This window comes from Argiope bruennichi, chromosome 1 (assembly GCF_947563725.1).
Source record: "Argiope bruennichi chromosome 1, qqArgBrue1.1, whole genome shotgun sequence".
Lineage (NCBI taxonomy): Eukaryota > Metazoa > Arthropoda > Arachnida > Araneae > Araneidae > Argiope > Argiope bruennichi.
In genome coordinates this window covers 8324253-8347198 of record NC_079151.1, presented here as the reverse complement: position 1 = coordinate 8347198, position 22946 = coordinate 8324253, and the positions used below count along the sequence as shown (strand labels likewise).

The following is a 22946-nucleotide window of genomic DNA, read 5'->3' as shown; positions in this document are numbered from 1 at the left end:
GATAACTGTTGTCTGCGATGAATCAAAATACATAAGTTATGACAAAATTTCAAATTCATTTGCTCAAATAATATTTTAGTGAATTCTTTAATATTTAAACGAATGAACATCCTAAGTGTATACTACCATTGTACTAAATCTAATCCCGAATTCAGTTTCCGAATGTGCGCCTTCTGGTTTAAAATGTATTTAAAATTTAAATGTGATGAGTGCTAATATATATTGCAAATTATTTGGTTAGAAAGGCAGCATAAATTTTACTTTTTAAATTTTGATTTGTGCACTAATCCGAGTTTGTAGGACTCGCTCACTGTGACATAATAAGACCTTGTAAAATGTTGGCCTTTCTGACAAGAAATGTCGTCGTCTGGTTCAACGAAATGTTTTCTCTGGTGGGGGGAAAGTAGAATGTAACATCTTCTTATTGTAGATGGCATACTAGAACTGAAATTTGTTATTCTCGGAGGAAACGTCCACGACCGTCAGCATCCAAATTATCAATATAGGAGATTTACTACTTCCAGCATATTTCAAAGTTCCAAATTCATTCTGTTTAAAATGATGTAAAATTACTGTACGAGATATTGTGCTATCGGGAGGTTTCTAAACTTCTCGGAAAATAACACTAGAAGAAAAAGTTCTTTAACTTTTTTTTTTGTCTAATATCAGCTAAGAAGGTGAAGCCTCATAACGTAAGGAAATTAAACATGAATATGATTCTAATTAAAGCAACCGTCCATATAATTACCGCGAAGATCATCAAAATGGAAGTGAAGCGCATGTCATTTATTTATGAAGAAATAAATCTCCTAAATCAAGGCTCGTGATGAATAAATGTTTAAAGTGACAAAGAAATTATGTAGAAAAATAAAGCATCATAAAGAAAATTATTATTTTTTCAAAAAATTTCTAACTTTATTTTTATTTAAAAACCGACCGTATTTAAAATCTAGTGCAACGACTTTTGTATGCTGGCACCGGAAGGACGTAATGCCTCGTGATACGGTCTTGGCTTCAGAAAAGTGTTTTGGATTCGAATTTCATTTTACCGAAATTCTTTTCACACGCATCAGTCTGGAGCACATTCATTTAAGTGTCCTCTTATTTATGGGGAGCAGAAGCTTAGGAAGAATTTCGCTTGATCAGATATCAATCTGATTCACCTGTTCTTGGTGGTGCTGATAACTGTTTCCGAACATCTTAGAAACCCTGTGTGCACATTTCGTACTAATCGCAACCGAGTCCAGAAGGAATGAGTTATAGCTTGTAAAATTTTCAGATAAATAGTAGGAAACATGTTTAATAAGTTAACGACACATTCCCCAACTCGTGTTCTGAATAATATTCCTATACTACACTTTGATCTTAGCCAAAAGGCCGAGAAGCGATTAATATTCCTATAAGACGTGGAGGGATAATTGATTTATATATGCGCTATCCTAAGATTTATCGTTTCTATATTTTTTATTACTTAAATTTTTCTTACACCACCACCCCTTCCTCCCATTGCTTCACCACTGAGTTTAGCGGCTTGAAACACTCAAAATCAAATTTTATACCAATTCGTCTATTTGCTGCATGCATTTTAACAATTCCTACTCACTCCAAAAAAAAAATAAATAGAGGAGGGCGAAGGCAGTTATCTTCCAGAGAGTGTGACTAGAAAACATTTTTAATTTGATAATGTGAATTAAATTCCGTGTCATTTGTTATGACTCGCCTCCCTCCCCAGTCGAAAGAGGATTCTTTTACTTCGATAGCATTTTCATGGTGGCCAGCATTGGCATAGATGGCCAACATGTGCGCGAAATTTCATCAAAATTTTTCCAGTTGTTCGAACATACGTTGAGTTTTAGTCAAAACACGATTTAGAACTTATCATTCAAATTTGGTGGGGAGGCAGATAGTAGGGAAGTAAAATGATTTCACATAAGAAGGCACAGCGCATTCACATTTTAAATGGAATCTGTCATATTCTTAATTCAGTGGATTGACATTTCAGTGATGCATGTCGCATTTTCTCCTCCCCCCTAGAAATTAAGTATTATACAAGATAACTTTTTATATTCTCTCCCAGGGATAATGCTCTGAATCGTCAACGAGGAACAGGTAAAGGATTTCGCCAAAAACCTAAAGCAAAATAAATAAATAAAAATAAAAAGATAATGGAAGGTGAAATATCAGCTTGATGTCCTGCCACTGCTAGTGGTTGAAAAGAGACGATCCCTGGAGAATACAGCCAAAAGTCTATTATTTACCAAAACTTCAACATATTTCAAAATACTAAACTTTTTTTAGCAGGATAATGTTTTTAAGCTGGCTTCATTGCGTCTAATGTAAAAATCTGTACTCTCAATGAGCCAGTATTGCAATGAGCCAGACGAATACACCGTTTCAGTTTGGAGGTCCTTATTTCTTTTTTTTTTTTTTGCAGACAAGCTGTTCGGGCCAATGGAATTTTCAAGGCGAGACCTGGCGGCGCTTAACATTATGCGGGGAAGAGACAACGGACTGCCGGACTACAATACCGTGCGGCGCTATTTCCAACTGCCGGAGGTCAAAAATTGGTCGGAGATCAACCCGCCTCTCTTTAACCGCAGTCACGAGGTGAGTTCAATTGTTTCAGACAGAAGAAACTTTTCGCATGCTCCGCGAATGCGTGCTTCGGTGCATTTACATAAAATGAGCGGGAATATTCTCCTCTCGATTTACTTACCGTTACAGAAGAGCGAACAGAGTTTGGCCATCATCCAGCAAACCGTTTCACTCTTCAATTTAAGACGAATATCTCGTAAAGATTGTACATCAAGATTCTTTAATTTGATTCATTTTTTAATCATCATGTTCATACAAACAAAAATAAACAGACAATAAAATTCTTGATGTATTTTGTCCACAAATCATACATATTTGCTATCATATGCCGAATTTCTTTTTGTACCAATATTCCATCGATGGAATTGTTTAAAAATTTGATAGAAATAAATCTTTAAATTTTCTGCAAATGCTACATACCCATTTCATTATTTTAGCTTGTTAATTTTTTTTATTTATAACTTTCGAAGATTGGCTTTCCGTTGCCACAGTTCCTCGAAAACTTTATAAAAATTTCGAATTTTAATGTTATGATTACGCACCAGATTTCATCCATCTGGCTGCTTTCGTGCTTGAGTTGGCCTGTTCACAAATATATAGAAATAACACTAAAAATGTTTATTTCGGACTTGGGGAAGAAGTGTGTTTTTTACAGTTACAATATTTCGCTTTTTTTATGCAAAAATATAGCAAAGAAAAATGTATGTAAAAATAATGGTAAAGCGAGAACGAAATTTGTTTCTTCGTCCTGATCAGAAATCGATGATGGACACAATTGGTTCAGAGAAATTAATTTGATTGATCAATCAGGTTTTAAGAACGATCTCTTTTGCACACTTTTAGATATGAATCCCCATAACCAAGGTTTTCTCTTAATCTATTTATACTATAAGATTTCAATACCTTAATGATGAATGAACGTCTCTTTCTTTTTCAGCTAGTCAAATCTCTTGATGAACTGTACGGGGGCCGTCTGGACGACGTGGATTTGTATATTGGGGGCATGCTGGAGACAGAGTTGGAGGGAAGGCCGGGGCCCCTGTTTCGGAAAATAATTCGACAGCAGTTTGAGAGGATTCGGGACGCCGACAGATTCTGGTTTGAGAACATGCAAAATGGGTGAGTCACTCCTTCAAGTCAGGATGGGGCATTATAGATGGACTTCATTTAAATAGAATTCAAAAATGCATTGAGTTAGTACAAGAATTAATCAAAGAACAAACACACACTCATGTGTATTAACTTTTAGTAGTCGAATCGGGATGAGATAGAAAAGAAATCATAACATTATGATTATTTTCTTATCTTGATTTCTTTTCTTATCATCGTCAAGTAAGACGTAGGTGCAGAAAAATGGTCAGTTTGCAATCAATCAAAGAAATAATTTTACATGGTAGGATAATAATTTTAAATTATAATTGTGCCTCCTTTGGAGAAGTATATTTCATCTGTGAAGGCGGAGAAAGCTGGACTCCTATAACATTTATACAAATTATTTATCAAAAGTTTGTGGTGGTTCAGCATCAGCGAATATCTCCACGCTTAATTCTGCTATAGGTACATTTGGATTGAAGTAAAGTGAAGGATCCTTCAGATGGTGGTTTAGAGAAGACTGCATCAGGTTTCTATTGCTAAACTACTGCCATCCGAATTGTATTTTTCATGAGAAAGCTGCATTTCTGAGAGTGAATGCCATTCTTCCCCGATTTAGGACCTGTTTCTCGTAGGAAACCATTTCACATAATCTTTTGGGCAGTCATGCAAGTTTTTCCAATAAAACTGCTCAGTATCTCTCCCACTAAAGTAGGCGGTTACTTTGATAAATACTTACCTATTAATTGTGCATGTAGAGCTGTGACGACACTCGATTGAATGCGGCGATGGCCAAATAAATTCCATTTTTCGACATCGAGACGCTACAGTATGTCCTCTCACTTCAATTCTTTTTTTTTTTACTTCATCTTTTAAAACAACATTCCTGGCAAATCTCATACGAAACAGATTTCTGCAAATAATCAGATAAAATAACCATAAATTCGGTAGATGTTAAAGAATCTTAAAAAAAAAAGGAGGGATATAAACTCCTCTCCATGCATTCACAATTAATTGCACTTATTTGGATATATGTTATACAGAATTATTTGCTTGATTTATCATTAGTACTTATAATCTTTATATATATATATATATATATATATATATATATATATATATATATATATATATATATATATATATATAAGTTTCCATTCCTCAGTACACAAAATTTTCTTTACGAAGGATGAAACTCTGTCGTGTTTGTTTAAAATAAAATTGCGGAAACCAAAATGCCGCTTTTGGTCTTCTTCGCTTTGACTCTTAACCCAGTGTCTTACTATGCGGATACACCTTGTATGTGTTCACGTTTTTCATATCTATGATTTGAATATAAAGAACTCTACTGATTTCCTTCAAACTATTTTCAAGATAAGCTTGGACATAACTTAGAACGATGTCATCGAACATGTTCAGAGTGCATTCGATTCCTAGCGCTTCCAGTTTTTCCGAAACGCTAACAGCTGTGATAATATTATTTGAGGATGGATATCTTTTACCAAGAAAATATAATGCATAATGACTTGCAGCTATCTTTATTGCAGTGTCCATCAGGCAATTCTACAGAATTTACCACTACAAGGTATGAAGCGTCTAATATCTACAGATTCGGTTAGAATACATTAAGACGAGTATTTTGATGCATAAAATATTGAGTCCGCGAATAGAACGTTATAGTCTAATTACACGAAGAAAGTTAATTACGAATCCGACAGTTTGTCTTTTAAATTACGAGGCATACGATGACTGCACAATATGGAAGCTTCCCTAGGTAGCTATACAAATCTGTGGCAACCAATGAGAGGAAAAGCGCGTCTGCAAGTGAATATGCAAATTCCCGCCGCGGCATTGAGGCTGTACAACAGCTTTGATGAGAATGAGTTGCGCGTTACTCGCTTGTGCACTGTTCGTAATCGTTGTGGTTCTGAAATGAGCAAATATTCGATTGAGCATCGTTTTTTCATGGTGCTGACTTGTAATGATTAATATTATTTCTTTATTGGTCAAATTAGGATTGAGAATTCTAAAACATCTTAAAAGGTTGTATTAAGAATTCAAAAAAATTCCACATAAAATTCTAGGTACTTTGTTTTTTTCTTACATACACATACAACATATAAACACATGTGCGGCCACGGGTAGAGCGACTAGTGAAATATATCAAACCTCAAAATGCCATCATTGATATATTTCGATGCTGGAAAAAAATTAAATAGAATCATGGAATTAATTTAAATTTTAAGAAAAATTTCTGAGTAAAATTAAGTTATATTTTTCTTTTATATACTGTTTAAAAGATTACATCACATTTTTCCAGAAATAAAAAGTAATTGTCAATTTTTCTGAATTGAACTAATTAAAATATATAATTTGCCAACTATGAAGTGTAATCATTATTAATAAAAGTAGAAATGCTTAAATAGAAAATAGGCGAAATACTTAATTCTTGCTTTTGAAACGTATTGGCCATCGTTAATGTTGATAAAAGTTAAAAGAAATCTGCATATTTTCAGAGGTCCTCCAAATTATTTTTGAGAGACAATGGCTTCAATAACATTGAAAATAGAATTACCTTTTTGATTATTCGTTTAAAAAAATTATCTGTGAGTAAGCATCCTCCTAATGATTAAACTAATAAAGCTGGAATGTTTAGGAACCTCTCAAAAAATGAAACGAGCATTCTTATCAAGTGCAATAAGTGTGTAATATAAAATGTGACTGCTTTTATGAAAAGGAAAAGAAGAAAATCTTTGAATGTGAAAGAGACCCTGGATTAAATTTGTTACTTTATGGTGTCGGTGAACGACAGTGGAACTTGTTAAACGGCTTGCTAAAATTTTATCGGTATCGGTCGGTTGTAATCTAATGTTCCATTGCACGCACACACTCAGTCTCGTCTTTCTGTTTTTTATAAAAATTGCATAATTATATTGGATATTTTCAAAAATGTAAGAAACAATATCTTTTACATAATACTGGTTTAATGTTTTGGTGGGAGGGAAAGGATTTAAAGATTTCAAATGAACTCTTAAAATTTCTTATTGATAATTCAAGTTCAATAATAAGGACGTTAGTTTAGTAATACTTTACTTATGAAAACGTTTTCTGAACAGATATTAAAAATTATTATTCTCAGTGGTGAATTCAGTTTGTTGAAAGTCCCTGTCTCTGAATCAGTTGGGGGATTCAAAAGGATATTCACATACTGTTCATCCTTTTATCTCTGTATCACGAAAAATAATGTCTTAACATTGAGATGAGGAAATGACAGAAAAACATAGTGAAACATGTTTACACAACTGAAAATGGCGTCTATTCAAATGCATTGCAAAGTAAATAAAAGGGGGGCTGGTATTGTCATGATGAACTAGCAAATCAGTTTGCTTTAAATAAGGAATGTAAACATCATGAGCGTTATTTGTCATCCCGATTAGGCTCTTGAGTCAAAAATTCCTTTAAAGAGACGAAGAAAACAATACCAGCAGAGCAATTTACTAAATTAAAGCTATATTACGTTATTAAAGAGGTTCCAACCAAATCTGGTGGAACAAGAAGGACTGTTTTACAATTTAAATTCAAGAAAGATAAGATTTCACATTGAAATGACGATGTTTTTCAAACATTTCGAGATGCTGACAGACTTTGGATTCACTTTCTAATCAATGTTTTAAGGATGCCAAAGGACATACGATTCTAAATCAAAAATTATAATTCTATCTGAGAATCTTTAATCTCTGCGTGTGTTTGGGGTGTGGGTCATTTTTATGCTTAGCTTCTGTGCAAATTTTTTTTTAAAGCTACGAGTCTAATTATGCATTTATATACCGATTCAACTAAAGTAACCTCTAGTTCTAGCAGTTCGTGCATTCCCTATAAAAATGTAAATCAAAAACATCGCGGGTTATTTAAAAATAAAATATGAATTTTTGAAAATTCTCGCTTATTCTTACTTATTAGTATTATTTAACATACAAATAATTATGATCCATTGTCAATTGGAATACAGAGAAAATGACGTAAGCCTGCTTTCCGACTCGCTCTGTTGGCAGAAAGCGCCTTGATTTTGCTCTGCTAGGCTGTTGTTGTTGGCATGTCGCTTGGAAGTCACCTCATGCATAACTTTCTGCGATTTGAGCTGCATCTCGACAGCAGAATGAGCTTGAGCCAGAGTCTTCAGGGAATAGTCTTATCCAGATGCACACAAACTTGATTCCATTATGAACCTTACCCCCTGTTTGTCCAAATTTGCTCAACAAAAATTCGACAAAGTTCATAACTCGATTAAAATGCCATGTCCTTTTCACAATATAAATGTTTGTTATTGAAAGAACCCATTCCTTTTAGTATAGTTCGGACAGTTTCCCAAGTTGGTTCTGCATCTCATGATACAACCCTCCGGTTAAATTGATCATTACTTTAATCATCCATCATTTTCTTCCTTAACAGTGATTGTTTTTTTTTTTTACTATTTATTTTGAATTTTTTTTTGGCACATTTTAATACCACATTTTTAAGACGGGAACAAAATATTTGTAGTCCATACGAGTTGAAAAGTCACGAATATATGAAAATGATTTAAAATGCTTTCAGTAAGCAGCCATTGTTTTCGGTGTAGCCTTCAACCCAAATGGCTGATCAGACGGAGCGGTTTCCATGAATATTTTCTAAATAAAAGTGCTGTGCGTTCGATTCTTCTCCTCAGATTCAGTCGTTCCTGAAACTGTGAAAATGTGTCTATTTTTGAAAAAGAACCACTAAAGCCCAAACAATGCCCCCTCACTCAGAAATCACCTAAAAGGAGAGACGCCAGTGAGTTATTCTGTACTGGTTGCAGATGAAAAGCGAAAGATTTATTTCAGCTGTTTCTTTTGCGCAGCATCTTCAGCGAGAGCGAAGTCTCCGAGATCCGCTCCATCACCCTGTGGAACGTGCTGGTCAACACGACGGGGATTGAACCGGATGCCATACAGAAGAACGTCTTCGTCTGGACCGAAGGTGAGACTGACACTTCTTAAAAGTCTACTTTCCTTTTAAATTTTAAGAATTTCCGTAAATATTTAATACTTTATTTCATGAAGATTTTAATTTTGACTCTTGATTTGCATGATAATATATTGCAACTTTTACCATTTTATGAGACTGAGTTATATTTCTCTATCCAATAATACCTCCTGCAATGTTATTTCTGCTTACAAAACAACTTTTGACTGCAAAACAGTTGAAGAATGGCAACGAATTTCGTTCATTGTAAATATATTTTTAATTTGATTCAATTTTATTTTAAACGTATTGCTACGGGAAATTTACCAGCTGATTCTACATGGAAAAGTCAAACAAGCTTGAGAATGGATAACGGTGAAAGAAAACGCGGACCATAGCCGAAGAGTGCACGACAATGCTAGCTGCAAATCGCTCATTAAATAACAGCACAGTTCAATAGCGACCAGATAGCAGCTAAGAGGTTTTTTTCCTGATTCCATTCCATTCACTCGACTCCATATATGGGCGTATCCAATTATAAGTTTCCGCGATAGGTAATGGAAATTTTTAGAACGATCGCAAGTCCTCACAGAAATATCATCGAAATTCCTGCATTTTAGAGAATCTTCATTTTTTCGCCAAGACCAGGAAACATTGGCATAGCATCCATTCAATATCAGTTCGAGGTATCTGCAAAACTCTCTTCCCTACGATAAGACTAGCTGAGGAGGGAAGCAATGCTAGAAATTAGGGAAAATACACTGTATATCCGCTGCTCTTTTTAAACAGGACCAGCTAAGAGTGTCGTTCTTTAAGCTCTCTTATTTTTTAAAAAATTGCTGTACGTCTATAATTTTAACGGAATACATAATATGTACTCAAACTAGTACACGGAAACTAGATTCACTTAACATATTTTAGTGTTTTAGTAAATAAAAATACTTTTATAAGAAAAATTTCATAAAAGTTAAAATACTTTTTTTTACAGCCGCTGTTTCAAAATAGATAAATTTTACTATGGTTGTCAACCTGACTTCATGCAGCCAATGAAGAGGTACAAAGATAACAATACTATTCCAGAGTTAAAGGCATCTCTATTAAAAGTGGTGATATTTCAGAGAACATGGGGGCGCATTATACGGAGATATACACATATTGTTTCATTTTCTATCACTTTTAAAAACACCAATTTAGAGCAAGCTCATGCTACCTTAAATAAGGAAAAAGTTCTCAATTCGCGATACCAGAATTTTGAAATTACTTCTTCTCAGTTTATCAGAAAATGAAAATGGCAAGACATTTTTAAAAGCAGGGGGGGGGGGGATCTTGCTCTTTCAAAACATAATTTATTTGTAATTAGCAAAACTTTTTTTCTTAAGGCACTATTTTTTAAAAATAAAAATTGTATCAAAACACTTAGGTTTCTGTGGAAATTGATAGTAAAAGGTTAAAAAAATTTAATTTTTATACGCCCGCCATAATTTGAAAGCGTCATGTAGTAAAATGTTTCTATTACATCCATCTCTGCCTGCACAAAGTTTCACCTTCTATAATAAGTAAAATTGCCATCAGGATTTAGTTGCCATACTGTCAATCATTACACTGCTCGCCCTAGTTATATATAACTTTTTTTTTGCTCTAAAATCTTTATATTTTCTCTTTACATAAAATTCTAAAACTTCTACGTGTACAAAATTTTGTTAGAAAAAAATGTATTTAGCGAAATATGTGCCTTTAATCGTAACGATATCGAAAATTCAATAGTTGCGAGACAGAAAACAAAACAAAAGAAAACAAATAGAAAGAACAAAACCAGATTGATTGCACCATACGTCCTGAAGTCAATTTGATGCATAGCATTTTTAAAATCCTCCGCTGAACTGGAGATGACAAAAGAAAGCCTCACAAAAGCTTAGATTCCCTCTTTCGACAGGACAAGAGAAATTTTAGGCAAGAGTCGAGATGCTTCAGTGTTACTATTTCAGGATTGATAGAGACACGGAATCAATTTGCTTTATTTTTAAAATTAATCTATTTCAAGACATTTCCTTTAGTTATAAATACGGACTCTAGATTAAAAAAAATATATTATTTAATAAAATGTAGCATGGCTTCCAAAAATGACGGTTTTTACACACAAATTTGAGAGCGTGCATCATTTGGTTAATCATCTTTATCAATCAATAAAAACTTTTCATTCTTATTTGTCTTTTTTGTTCATTCAAGCCATTTTTTTTAGAAAAGAATAAATTAATTAAATGAAATTAATTTTAAAATGCTTCGTCTTTCCCCTCGAATGTTAATCCACAAGATTTCAAAAGTCCGGTAATGTAATTTGACTCGTATGATAAATCCATTTGATTTTAAAAGTGAAAACTATCTATTGATCTGGAGATATCACTTTGATTCTCACCAGACTCAAGGTCTATTGAGAATCAGGTTTTCAGGAATCAAGATTTAAGGCAGGTGGCAGAAGAGGTTTCTCCTCACCCTGTAAGAATTGCAGATCTGTTGGACGTGACAAATTTCTCTTTCAGAAATAAGAATTAATGTAATGTCGGCAGTGACGCTAAAAGAGGAAGAGAAGTGGGGTAAAAATTGTCGAATGTGATGAAAGGACAGGAAAAAACTCCTGCCCGCCGAGTATGATCATGCAGTGGGGAAGACAAGGTCTGCAATCCATTTGTGCTTTGTTAGTAATGAGTCTATCGGGCATTATCTCGGATTAGATAGCGCATTAACTGTGCCAACCGGCGCAAAAGAGAATGCAGCACTGAATTCGTGTGCGGTGGAAGTGAAATGTCTGTCCCTTTGCAGGCGACCCGTGCCCGCAACCGAAGCAGCTGGTGAGCGGCGACCTCGAGCCCTGTCTCATGCTCAGCGGCTACGACTACTTCCACGGGAACGAAGTGACTTACATCTATTCATGCATCGTTCTCGCCTTCATACCCATCGGTGAGTTGCACCATTTCATATTTTTCTACTTCTATTAATTATTTCTAAATTTGTTAGTGTAGTTCTTTACTAATAATGAAAGTTTCTGTGTATGCGCACATTCCGGGTTCATTAAATTGGCACAAATATGCAGTTATGGAAAATAATAAGGAGCCACTCAGATTTGAAGTAGATGTGAAAACTAAAAGTACCATTTTAAAGGTAGTAGAGAATACAAAAAGATGCTGTGCCTAAAATCTGCATCTTTAAAATTGTAGAATGTTTGGAATTTCCTACAGCAACACCTTTTATGGATGTGATGAATAGTTTCCCCATGTAAACAATACCTGGAGTAAAACTTTTGGCTAATATACCATGATTACATGGTGAGATAGTTGGCATTTTCTGTTAAGGGATTTTTTCCATATTTAGATATGTAAGATTTTGATATTCTCCGTATGTCATTAATAGCATTTTTTTTCCTTCAAATTCTTGTGCACTTCAAAACAATCTGTAAAATGACAATCGATTAAAATCAACTGTCATTTCATTTATAACAAAATATTCATAGTAAAAACTTGTGTAAGCATTGTGATCATTTTCTGCAAAGAAATATTCAAGAGCATTGAAAGTTTTGTTGAATGAGCAAATGATCTAAAGTTAAATATATATATTTTTTATTATTATTTAAGACAAATGCCGATTTTAGTGTTAAAATGAATATCTTACCGATTCAAAGAGAGAGAAAAAAAATGAGCTGGTTTTCATTCTCTTGCGCCTTATTCCTGCCTTTCTTTTGCAGTATAGAATATCCTCACTGCTTACTTCTCTTAAACAGACATGAAATGACACGCCGCTTTATTTTACAAGCATGAAAAAATAGTGCATTTCATTCATTGATAAGTGTAAATCAATTTTTTACTGGCACAAATGTGTAGCTAGGGCAAGTAATGCTCTATGAAAATACTTTTGGTTTTTCAAAGATTTCATTGTATGAATTCATCCATGTTACAGACGTGGAAAACAAACTGTAGAGCATCACTCTAAAAGTTTATATTTATCTTTGATTTCCTTTATTTTAACACTTTTTAAGCTATAATTCATCACATATCTACTTTTTATATAAATAGAAATTTGAAAAGACGATAGTTATAAGAATCATAAGAATATTTACAAATGATTGAAATAAGAATTATATATAACTATGAAAATAATTATTATGTAAAGATAATTATAAAAATAATTATTCCTTCAGATGTCTTTAAGAAGCAACAGCTTAATAATTGAAAATTTATATTATAATCCATTTGTTTAAACAGAACAAAGTTCATTTAATTAATTAGGCAAAGAAAAATTTAGTATTTATCAATCAGCTGTTAAAATGGATGAATAAAATCAATAAAAAGAATTACAAATTTTGATAATATATATCATTACAAAATATCAATATTAAATGTTTAATACATGATAGTTTGAAGAATTATTTTTTCTTTCATTTCTGGTTATGTGAAAAAATAAGTACAATGACGGCAAATTATAATGAATGGGAAATTAATTATATTATGGACATTATGAAATTTGAAACTTGTGAAAGAAAATATTATGCAGTTGAACAAACTTAAAATGACCGTTTTTCTAAAATTTATTGTATTCTTGGAAGTGACATCGTATGAGGTGATGAGTAAAAAAAAATTCAATTATTATAAAAACAGAGACTTTTTTAAATTTTTATTCCATAATTTGGCCGCTGGCGAATAAAAATATATTTTTTATTTTACAACATTGTATAAAACGATATTTGTCTCAAGGAATGCATGATCAGCAGCATTTCAATGCCAAATAAAAGTCTGTCGATATTTTGAAATGTGTGAATGCGCCCCTAACTGCATGGTTTTAAAAACCAATACAGGAAACTTAATGCAGCGGGAAAACTACTCCTATTAGAATGAGCTGACATTTTACTTGTCCCCATAAAATAGTCTTTTCCTTCGATTTATACCACAATTTAAGTATGTTAGAATTTTTTAAAATTTTTAAACTCTAATTTGGTAATTTTTTACATATTAAAAATTACTTTTTCTTGTTAAATATGTATGCAAAATGTGTGGAATACTTTATATTTTCATAACAAAAAGGGTTTAAGCCAACAACTTTATAAGTTGAAAATGAATACAAAAAAGAAAATACAAAAGAAAAAAAAGAAAATACAAAAAAATACAAAATTTAATTTCCACATTAGAATGTCAAAATTTTTTACCTCATACTTTCGAAAAATAATAGGCCTAAACAAATGAAACTTGGTTTCCGAGAATAACTTTTGATGTAGTTTTAAAATTTGATGAGAAAAGTGGATATTACCATTGAAAATTTCGAAATGTGCTCTTATTTCAATATACAGACAATCTCTTACGAAATTTTTAAATAAAAAAAGTCTTGAAAAGCACATTAAGCACTTTCAAATTACATCTTTTTTATGATTGTCCGATGAACGATGTCAGAATAAAAGCTGGGTGGTTTCTTTTTTCTTTTCTTTTTTTTTTTTTTTTTTTTTTTTTTTGTTCCGAGACTGCACATTGGAGACTGTAAAGTTACATGGGAACGATTTCTCCGACGACATATTAACCGTCTTTTCATTGTTTGTTGAAAATTTTTCGACAATACTATCTTTCAAAACTAATTTTTACAGCATCTTAAAATTGAGGTGGAAATTTTTTTTAACAATGCCAGTTTAACTATCATTTAAATTTTAAATTTTTGATTGAAATTTAAACTTTTTATGTGAATATTTAATTGCGTCTTTCACAGACATTGTTGAAAGAGAATGAAAAAATATTCTGACTATGTTTTTATAATTTTTAATCACATGATAACGAATTTTATTTTCCTTCTTATATTTTATAGATTTTCCTATGAAATTTTTATATAAAACCCTCCAAAGTTTCAAGTAAATTTGCAAATACATTGTTAGCAAGAAATAAGTTACCCACTTCTAAAATGCGTTCTATTGATACAAAAAAGATAAAATTTGAACCACAGATTAATCAGATGTTGCGCTTTACATTTATTGATTTAAAAAAATTTAGTACAAAAATTCACCAATAGATGGTGCTGTAACACAAATGGCATTTATTTGCATACATTGAAAATGTGAAACATAATTTGCAATACGCCGCATGTCTATTACCATTTTTCTTTGGATAAAAAGAAGGCGGATTATGCACAAACATTAAAACTCCGTTGCAGCTCTAAAGGAATTTTGTCGTATGGAGCAGATACGTAGAGGTCCAATGTCTCCATGTGCCCTTCGCAAGATGGTGCAGAAATTTGAAAAAACTGCGCAACTTGGCATTCTTTCAGGTAGAGGACGAAAAATCTAGCGTCGAAATGTTGCGGCAGCGCTCGTTGAAGCCAGCAGTCAGTCGCCGCATAATAATATGAATTTCTCAGTGGTTTTCCGTGTTCTGGATATGCCGTATTCAACTGTACGAAAAATTGTACGGCAGATTTTGTATTTTTATTCATACAAAATCAAGTCTGTGCACCTGTTACAGGACAGGGATTTAGAGGTCCTTAAAACTTTTGCACTTGAGTTCCTTGCTCGAATGGTGGTTGACACATCTTGGCCTCAATGGACAAGTTAAGCTTTTTGCCTCAATGGACAAGCTTTTTGCCTCAATGGACAAGTTAAAACCCACAACTGTCAAATTTGGGCAGAAGAAAACCCTCATGTTAACCAGGATCGGTCCTTGCATGCTGAAAAAATGGCAGTATGGTGTGGTTTTACAGCTATCTTTATCATTGGACCGTATTTCTTTGAAGTGATAACTTCAAATGTAATCCAAACCTGTTCCGTCACAGAGCAACGGTGCCATTATATGCGGAGGGATTTTGTAATCCCAACTCTTCTACAGCTTGGATGTCTTCAAGGCATCATTTTCGTGCAGGATGGTGGACCACCTCATATTCATCGTCGTGTAAAGCGATTGTTAATACAGAGTTATCAGCCTTCTTTTCCTAATAGCATGGCCTCCTCGCTTGCCGGACATTACCCCTTGCAATTTTTAGTTGTAGGGTTATTGGAGGACAATATCTACAGTCAAAGACCATCATATCTACCAGATCTGTAGGACAACATTCGGCGCCATATTCTCAATATTCCGACAGACTCACTCCGGTCATCTATAGAAAATATGGTTCTCCGATTAGAGCGTATTGTTGAAAATGAAGGAAGACATATTGAGCAATTTTAATTTTACTTTATTTAACAATTTGTAAATCATATTAAATGGTTTTATGTGTATTGCAACTCCACATAACAATGAATTTTTGTACTTTTTTTATTTAATAAATGTAAACCGCATCATCTCAGTAATCTGTAACTCAAATTTTATCTCATTTGGATCAATAGGACGCATTTTATAGAGCCCTCTGAAATGGGTCCCATATTTCTTGCTAATCCTGTATATATGATCTGCTTGAAGAATATTATTACCATTATTTAACGATTTTTTTAACATGTTTTTATTTGATTCATTGTTTCTGCTGCTGGGCAGTTCCTGCTCCAGTTAAATAATTCAAGGGTAGTTACTTTTCCGAATACGTCATTTCCCTCTTTGTCAGATAGACGATTTCTTGGTTCCTTTTGTCAGATTCGTTGTCGTTCCTTTCCCTCCGAAGTAACCCCAATTTCCCCCTTTCCTTGCAGCATGCGCAGGCCTCGGCTACGGAGTGATCAAGCTGGAGAACCGACGGCGGCGGATGATCCGGATGCGGCAAGAGGTGATCATTGGAAAGCACTGCGAGAAGCTGGGTGAGTACCGACTGAATAATTGTTGCAATGACTGTCCGTATGGACAAAGCATTCAAAATGTGCGGAACTTGAATCGTGATGTAGAAGTAGAAATCGTGTGTTAAATATAAAATATTTCTTTATAAGTTGCTCAATAAACATATACTTTGTAAAATGGATCGCATTGCATCGATATGTTGAAACTAGAGAACATGCATCACACTAAAAACGTATTCGAATATGAATTTTCAAACACATAAAGGGGAAGTTAAGCGGGGGACACTGAAAGGTGACATGAAATATAAACTTATGTCTTGAAAATGAAGTAAATGGAAATACGCAGTAAATGATAATAATAGTTGATAGCCATTCTTCATGCATATTACGGGAATTCTCTCTGCCTCCATTCAGTTTTTATGTCCAATTGGAAACATATTAAGGGCAACTGAGGGGGCGATCGATTTACAAAAATGGACGCAATGGTACTTAACTTCGCTGGAGAGTGGCAAGAACCGAATGTGCATTTTGGATGATTAGATTGAAAATTTCTTTCTAACTCTAAATACAAATTTAATTTATCTTGCTCAATATATTTTTGACTTATCGTATTCATATGCATTTGGATGGACAAACTTTTTACTGAAGAATTTCATCCAAACTACAAATTCATCAAAAAAAAAAAATAATAATAATAATCAAAAAATAATAATAAAAAAAATAATAAAGGGATTGCATATCAAATTTTATCTGTTTAACAAAATGCTTGCGTGAATTGACATATTTATAAATTATTATAAATTGCTTATTCACCAAGCTGTGTGTTTGGTGAATGTGAAAATGAATCAAATTTTTGACTGTTAAAATTCTGTTATTGTGTATGTTTCTCTCTCTGTCTCTCTCTCTCTCTATATATATAGATAATATGCGTGGCCATAGATTGTGTCTAATATTTGTTTGTTTGATAGATGTGAAGGAGTGGCTCCACAATAACCACAAGCGTTGCGTCAAAGTGAAGATCGGACCGGATGACTCCATCTCGACTCTCAACAGGAAGGGAGAGACCCTCCGCAAGGTGGACTTCCAGGCCTCGCCCACCGTCGTCGTGGAGGTGACGGATGACGCCAACAGGAAGCCCATGGTGCTGGTGCGCTCGCCCCGGGACCACGACCTGGTAAGCCCTGATGCTCATTTTGTCTGTTCATTTAAAAGTAGCATAAAGGCGATATTGAGTTTCGAAGAAATTCCACCGGCTTCTATGCTGTTAGGGAAGTAAAAAACATTCTGTGAAATTTAAAGCGATGTGTCCGCTTTGCTTTTTAAGATTCTGGTTCACCTTGGAAGTGTGTCCTAAGTAAAAGATTTTAAGTTACATTAACAAACATATTTCAATCATTCTCCTGATAAAAGAACTTTTTCTCTATTTTTGTATTTTTGTTCATTCTTTCAGTATAACAATGTTCTTATTGATACTGTAAATTGTTGCATAAATATTTTGCAGTAAATTCATAGAATTTGCCGAAATAATGTTTTATAACTGTATGCGCATTGCAAAGCGCTAAATGCACATGCTATTTTAAACTGAAACTTTTCTATTTTATTGCGCATCTTAAAAATGTATTTCACCCTGTACATGCATCCGGCAAACTGATGGATGAGGTCGCCGCAAGAAAAACTACGGTTCTGGAACTTTTCTATTTTATTTTGCATCTTAAAACGTTATTCCGCCTGCGCAAGCATCCGGCAAACTGAACGATAAGTTCTCTCTACAAGACCTGTTGAAAAATAGCGACAGCTATTTTTCAACAGGTAATAACACGCTGTTTTTCAACACGCAATAAAGTCGCGAGACTTTTTATTTTTATTATTTATTCATATCGCAATACTGGTGAAAAATTGTGAATTGGTGGCAAACATAGCATGGAGAAAATCTATCAAATTGATTTTCTTTTTTCTCATGAGATTAAAAATTTGTAAAAAGTGGCAGAAAACGGTCGTTTTTCATTGAATTTGTTGAATCTCACTCTGTTCACTGTAGCATTATCTGTTAAGTGGTACAAGTTTTTAAGAGTAAATAATATTATTATTTTGAAATGAGTTTAACTTTTGGTAGGACATTCCCTGTAAATGAAATTGTAAAAAAATCTGGAAATCACTCCACATGCAATTTTCATTTCCTAATCATCACTATAATTTTCGCGCCTCATCTTTTATTATTATCATTTAGACTCTAGGTATAAACTTTCTGTGCGCCAACAAGTATAACGCAAGGCTTACAAACTAAAGACAATTCTCGATTGATAGTGAAAGGAAGTTTCAAATACAGGTGCAAATGCAAATCTAGGGGTGGGGGAGGAAGAACAAGAATATAGAAGTAAGGAATGAGAAAATAAAGAAACAAGAATATACATAAATAAAAAATAATATGATGCTCACATGCAAACAGAAACGTTCAGTCATTTAGATTATGCAATGGATTTAGATTATACAATATTCAAAATACCAAATCATAATGCCTAAAATAATAACAAAAAAAAGTATATCTAAGTAAATACACTAAAAAACAAGCCAAATAATACTGGGGGTGGGGAACTGTTAATATATGTTGAAAATGTTGCAAAGGAGGATTTGTTCAGAGCAAAGGCAGAGAAAGGAGTAGGTCACGCTATATTGTTCTTTAGTAAACGATCGAAAAGTGTTTGCCTTCTTTAAGTGAATTTCTATTTAAGCATTCAGGTATCACACGCTATCTTGTCGATGAATTACAATTGTTCCATATAGAGCGAGTTAGGAAAATTGGGAATGAATTTTGCTATGTTTATCATTTTATTCGATTTAAAATGATCATATCAAAATATATATATATATATATATATCAGAAGGAGGAAAGAAATCTTTGTAATTTTTGAATCATATTTTGGAAGGCTCTTTAAACAATACTTTTCCTGTATCGCAAAAGGCAATTTAAATCTCAAAAAATATCAGCTTCATTTTTTGTTTTGTTTTTTTGTTTAAGGTAATAGATAATAAAACTGGGCCTGCAAACTAGAAAATTATTTGGACCAAAGAACGAATACCAAAAGTAAAGAAAGTAACAAAATTTTGGAGAACAATTTAGCTATCCGGATACCTTCATCTGTTTTAAATTTTTCATGTGGCATTTACTTTTTCTACTCACCTGGTTGTACTTGGAAGTTCATTTGAGGGAGGTTGTACAGAGTAGACTTTGTTTCTCGATAAAGTTAACGTAAACTTTTCGTGACGCGTTTAATAAGCGAATTTTAAACCCAAATATGGAATGTCCCTGCCTAAATTAAATTAAAATCAAATTAAAAATTTAATTTTATAGCTTGGAGAATGTGATTTCTCTTTGAGGAATCAAAATGAGGACTATCTGTTATTTATTATATGTGAAGCTTCCAATCAGAAAAAATTATATAGGGTCTACTTTAATCCATCAAAAATTCTTGCGAAAAAATAAAAGTAGTTCAACATTATTCTTAGTCGGAAAAGTCCCATTGGTTCCGGGACTCTTCCCCCCTCTTTATGGCTGAATACTTGCCTTTAAAATTTCTCTGTTTGGTTCTTTAAAGTGTTCGTTGTTATCCAGTCTCGTGATCATTATCTCATTTTCAGAAAGGGGCGAAAACATTATTTTCGGCCTCAGAGTCCGTAGCTTTAAATAGTTTTCGGAAAGATTACAGCTTTTTTCAATTATTTTAAACACATCCTTTGGAATCTATGAAGTCTTTTTTTGTTTGTTTGTTTTTTACTTAGGTACAGTGAATAACACGGTCGAAACGTAAAATTGATTCTTTCATTTCAGTACCATCAGAGTACTTTATTTGGTGTGGTTAATCTCCTTCACTGTGGCAGTTTGTCAGAATAGCGGATAATCAAATCTTCATTATATTTTGTCGATTTTATAGTAACTGAAGTATTGGGAGGATGCTTTCGATTCTTCCTTTTGTTATCATGGAGCGTTAGATTTGTCTAACCTCCTGTTTTATTTAAGTTTTTGGCGTACACGGGAAGGGGGGGGGGAGATGCAGAGACAAATGCACCTACGAAATTTTTAAAATTTTTAAGAAGAATTATTATTTTTCGCAACTTTTGAATACAACAGCCTCATATGTTTTCAAGTTCTTCATCTGATAATGAAAAAGTGAAGAGGAATTTCGAAATAATATATTGTTCAAATGGTCATGGCTCATTCATTGCAAATTTGAAGTTGGAATTGAATGCAAGTATTGTATATTTTTACCTAGAAATTTGCTGGCAAATCAAATAGTCGACGACTGAGATTATTTGTTAATCAGTCTCATGACGCCTGGTTCAAATCGCCAGGAAATCTCCGTACAAGGATCAAACAAAAAAATACCACAACCACTTTTTACAAACTTCTAAGTGTATGAATGGCATTGCACAATGGTGAAAACAAGCGTAATAGATATTGATTCTTTCTGCCAGAGTCCAACAGGCAAAAGAAAACAGAAAATTTAGTCCTTTTATAAAAATAGTAATATTTTGAGGCAAAACTGGACTTTCTCTAAGAGGCCATCACGATTGCAGCCGAATGAATGGAAGCAAGGAGTATAACTGTCATTATGGCGATTTCCGCCGATTGCTGAAATTCTGAATGGATGCAGAAGATGAAATGCTCTAAAATCATCTGCTAATGAAGACGCGTATATATCGCTCGGTAAGAAATTGAAATTTCGCATGTTTGCAAAAAGTGGCTTTTTCAAAAAAAATGTGTTGAAAAAATAAATGTAAGCAAATGCTTTGCTCTTATAGTGGGTGGAATCACAGATATTTCTTTGAAGCAGAAAGTCTCTTTATAATAACATTTGCAAAAAATGAGGACATGAAATCTTTATTTGTTGAAAGATTTTTTTTTAAATTTGTGCTAGAACTTTAATATGTGTCAGACCTAGCAAGTACATTTTTGAAAACTTTAAAATCATTAGGTTCGATCTGAGAGACCAAAGATATGTTGGTGCTGCAGCCACGTCTCAAACATTCAACAATGCAAAGAAAAAGAATCCTGTACCAATTATATATGCATTGCCCTTCTCACTTTCTGAACTCTTCTATTTAGCAAAACAAATAAAATATCTTTGCGATGGCGTCGGAATCGTTGAAAGTTTTTTCACGAATTTCCAGAAGGACGGAACGTTTTACAGGATAATAGAGCTCTGCCCTTCTTACAGAAATAGATTCTCCTTGATAAAGAGATCTGAATCCATCGCGATGATTGTAGGATTGTTCCATCATTTAATTCGCGCTCTTCTATAAACGGATATTTATTTAGACTTAACTCATCTTTTGTTGTGCATACGTGTCGAATTAGCGTAATCCATTGTACAGATGATGCATGAAGTATATAGTGATGATTCGGAACTATAAGTTGCATATTTGGTACTTTTTTCTCTCGTTTGTTTGCTTTGCAGGAAATGTGCAAAAAGACCGATTTCGAAAAAATAAATTCTAGTAGGTTTAAGAAGTTGAGCAGTTAAATACTAGAATTAAAATGCATACTATAACAAACAGATCTTAAACCCTTCTTATGTTTTCCGAGGAATTATAAAAGAATTTATTTTTTTTCGGCCCACAGAATACACAGTTCTGTTCTTGAAATGAGCGCCCCATCTTCGAAGATAAATCCCAGTTACCATTTATGCATTCTTAGGTGGAGTAAGAACTAGCATACTGTGTCCCTACAAGTGCCCTTCGTGCCCCTCCTTTGCATTACTTATATTAGTACAATTTTGAATGCAAGATTAGAGATTCATTTTTTGTTTTGTTATTTAGCATCTCGTGCATTATTTGTACAATGACTTGCATCCAAATATCTAATTAAAAATACCTTAATTTTAAACTAAACAAAAATTGTCGTTTCAGTCATTTTCAAATTGCAAAACACTATGTAGAATTCAAATATATGCAAGATGGCCATAAAATAAATATTCCTGCTTAGAGGAACCTACAAATAAAATAAAATTTCATATACATGTTTTGGAAATGATAAGACTTGAATTCCCAACACACACAAAAAATGAGTGTGGTAAATTCAACAGATGAAGAGATCTATTTGAACCGAAAGCTGGTCGAACTACAAATAATGGATTATGTAAAGTTTTATTGACTGGTTAAAAAAATGCGTATACAGAAATGAATGAAAGACACTGAAAGAAAATGATATTTTATTACTCAATATTAGAATCCCCCGATACGTACGCCACATTTTCATTGCACTGACCTACCTTCAATACAAGATATTGCATTTTAATACCTTTTTTTTTTTTTTTAACTTTCTAGCGTATGAAAGTTTAGAGAAAGTATTGTAATCATTAAGAAATTTAAATTCGATATTTTAAAGAATCTCCACATTTCGTTTAAAATTTGAAAAACATATTGTTGGCATTATACCTGTGTCTATCGGTCTGCTCCATCTATGAATATGAAAACTCGAAAACGTTGTGAGCTTGAAGACTGAAATTTGGTTAATGAAATGAAGACCAAAATTGTTAATCTCTATAAAATTTTGATCGCA

General features: G+C 33.3%; 1 protein-coding gene and 1 pseudogene across 2 annotated transcripts in view; one reads left to right on the top strand and one right to left on the bottom strand.

Annotated features, from left to right (window-relative positions):
- The window catches only part of LOC129961582 (dual oxidase-like), a 148844-nt gene that overhangs the window by 89223 nt on the left and 36675 nt on the right, over window positions 1–22946 (top strand). For both annotated transcript variants that reach the window (XM_056075082.1, XM_056075090.1), the window contains exons 10-15: window positions 2435–2607; window positions 3533–3714; window positions 8567–8685; window positions 11488–11625; window positions 16310–16414; window positions 17359–17564. In XM_056075082.1, coding sequence (XP_055931057.1) covers window positions 2435–2607; window positions 3533–3714; window positions 8567–8685; window positions 11488–11625; window positions 16310–16414; window positions 17359–17564 — 923 coding nt within the window. The remainder of the gene's footprint in view (window positions 1–2434; window positions 2608–3532; window positions 3715–8566; window positions 8686–11487; window positions 11626–16309; window positions 16415–17358; window positions 17565–22946) is intronic.
- On the bottom strand, window positions 1248–1389 carry LOC129981772 (U2 spliceosomal RNA; annotated as a pseudogene).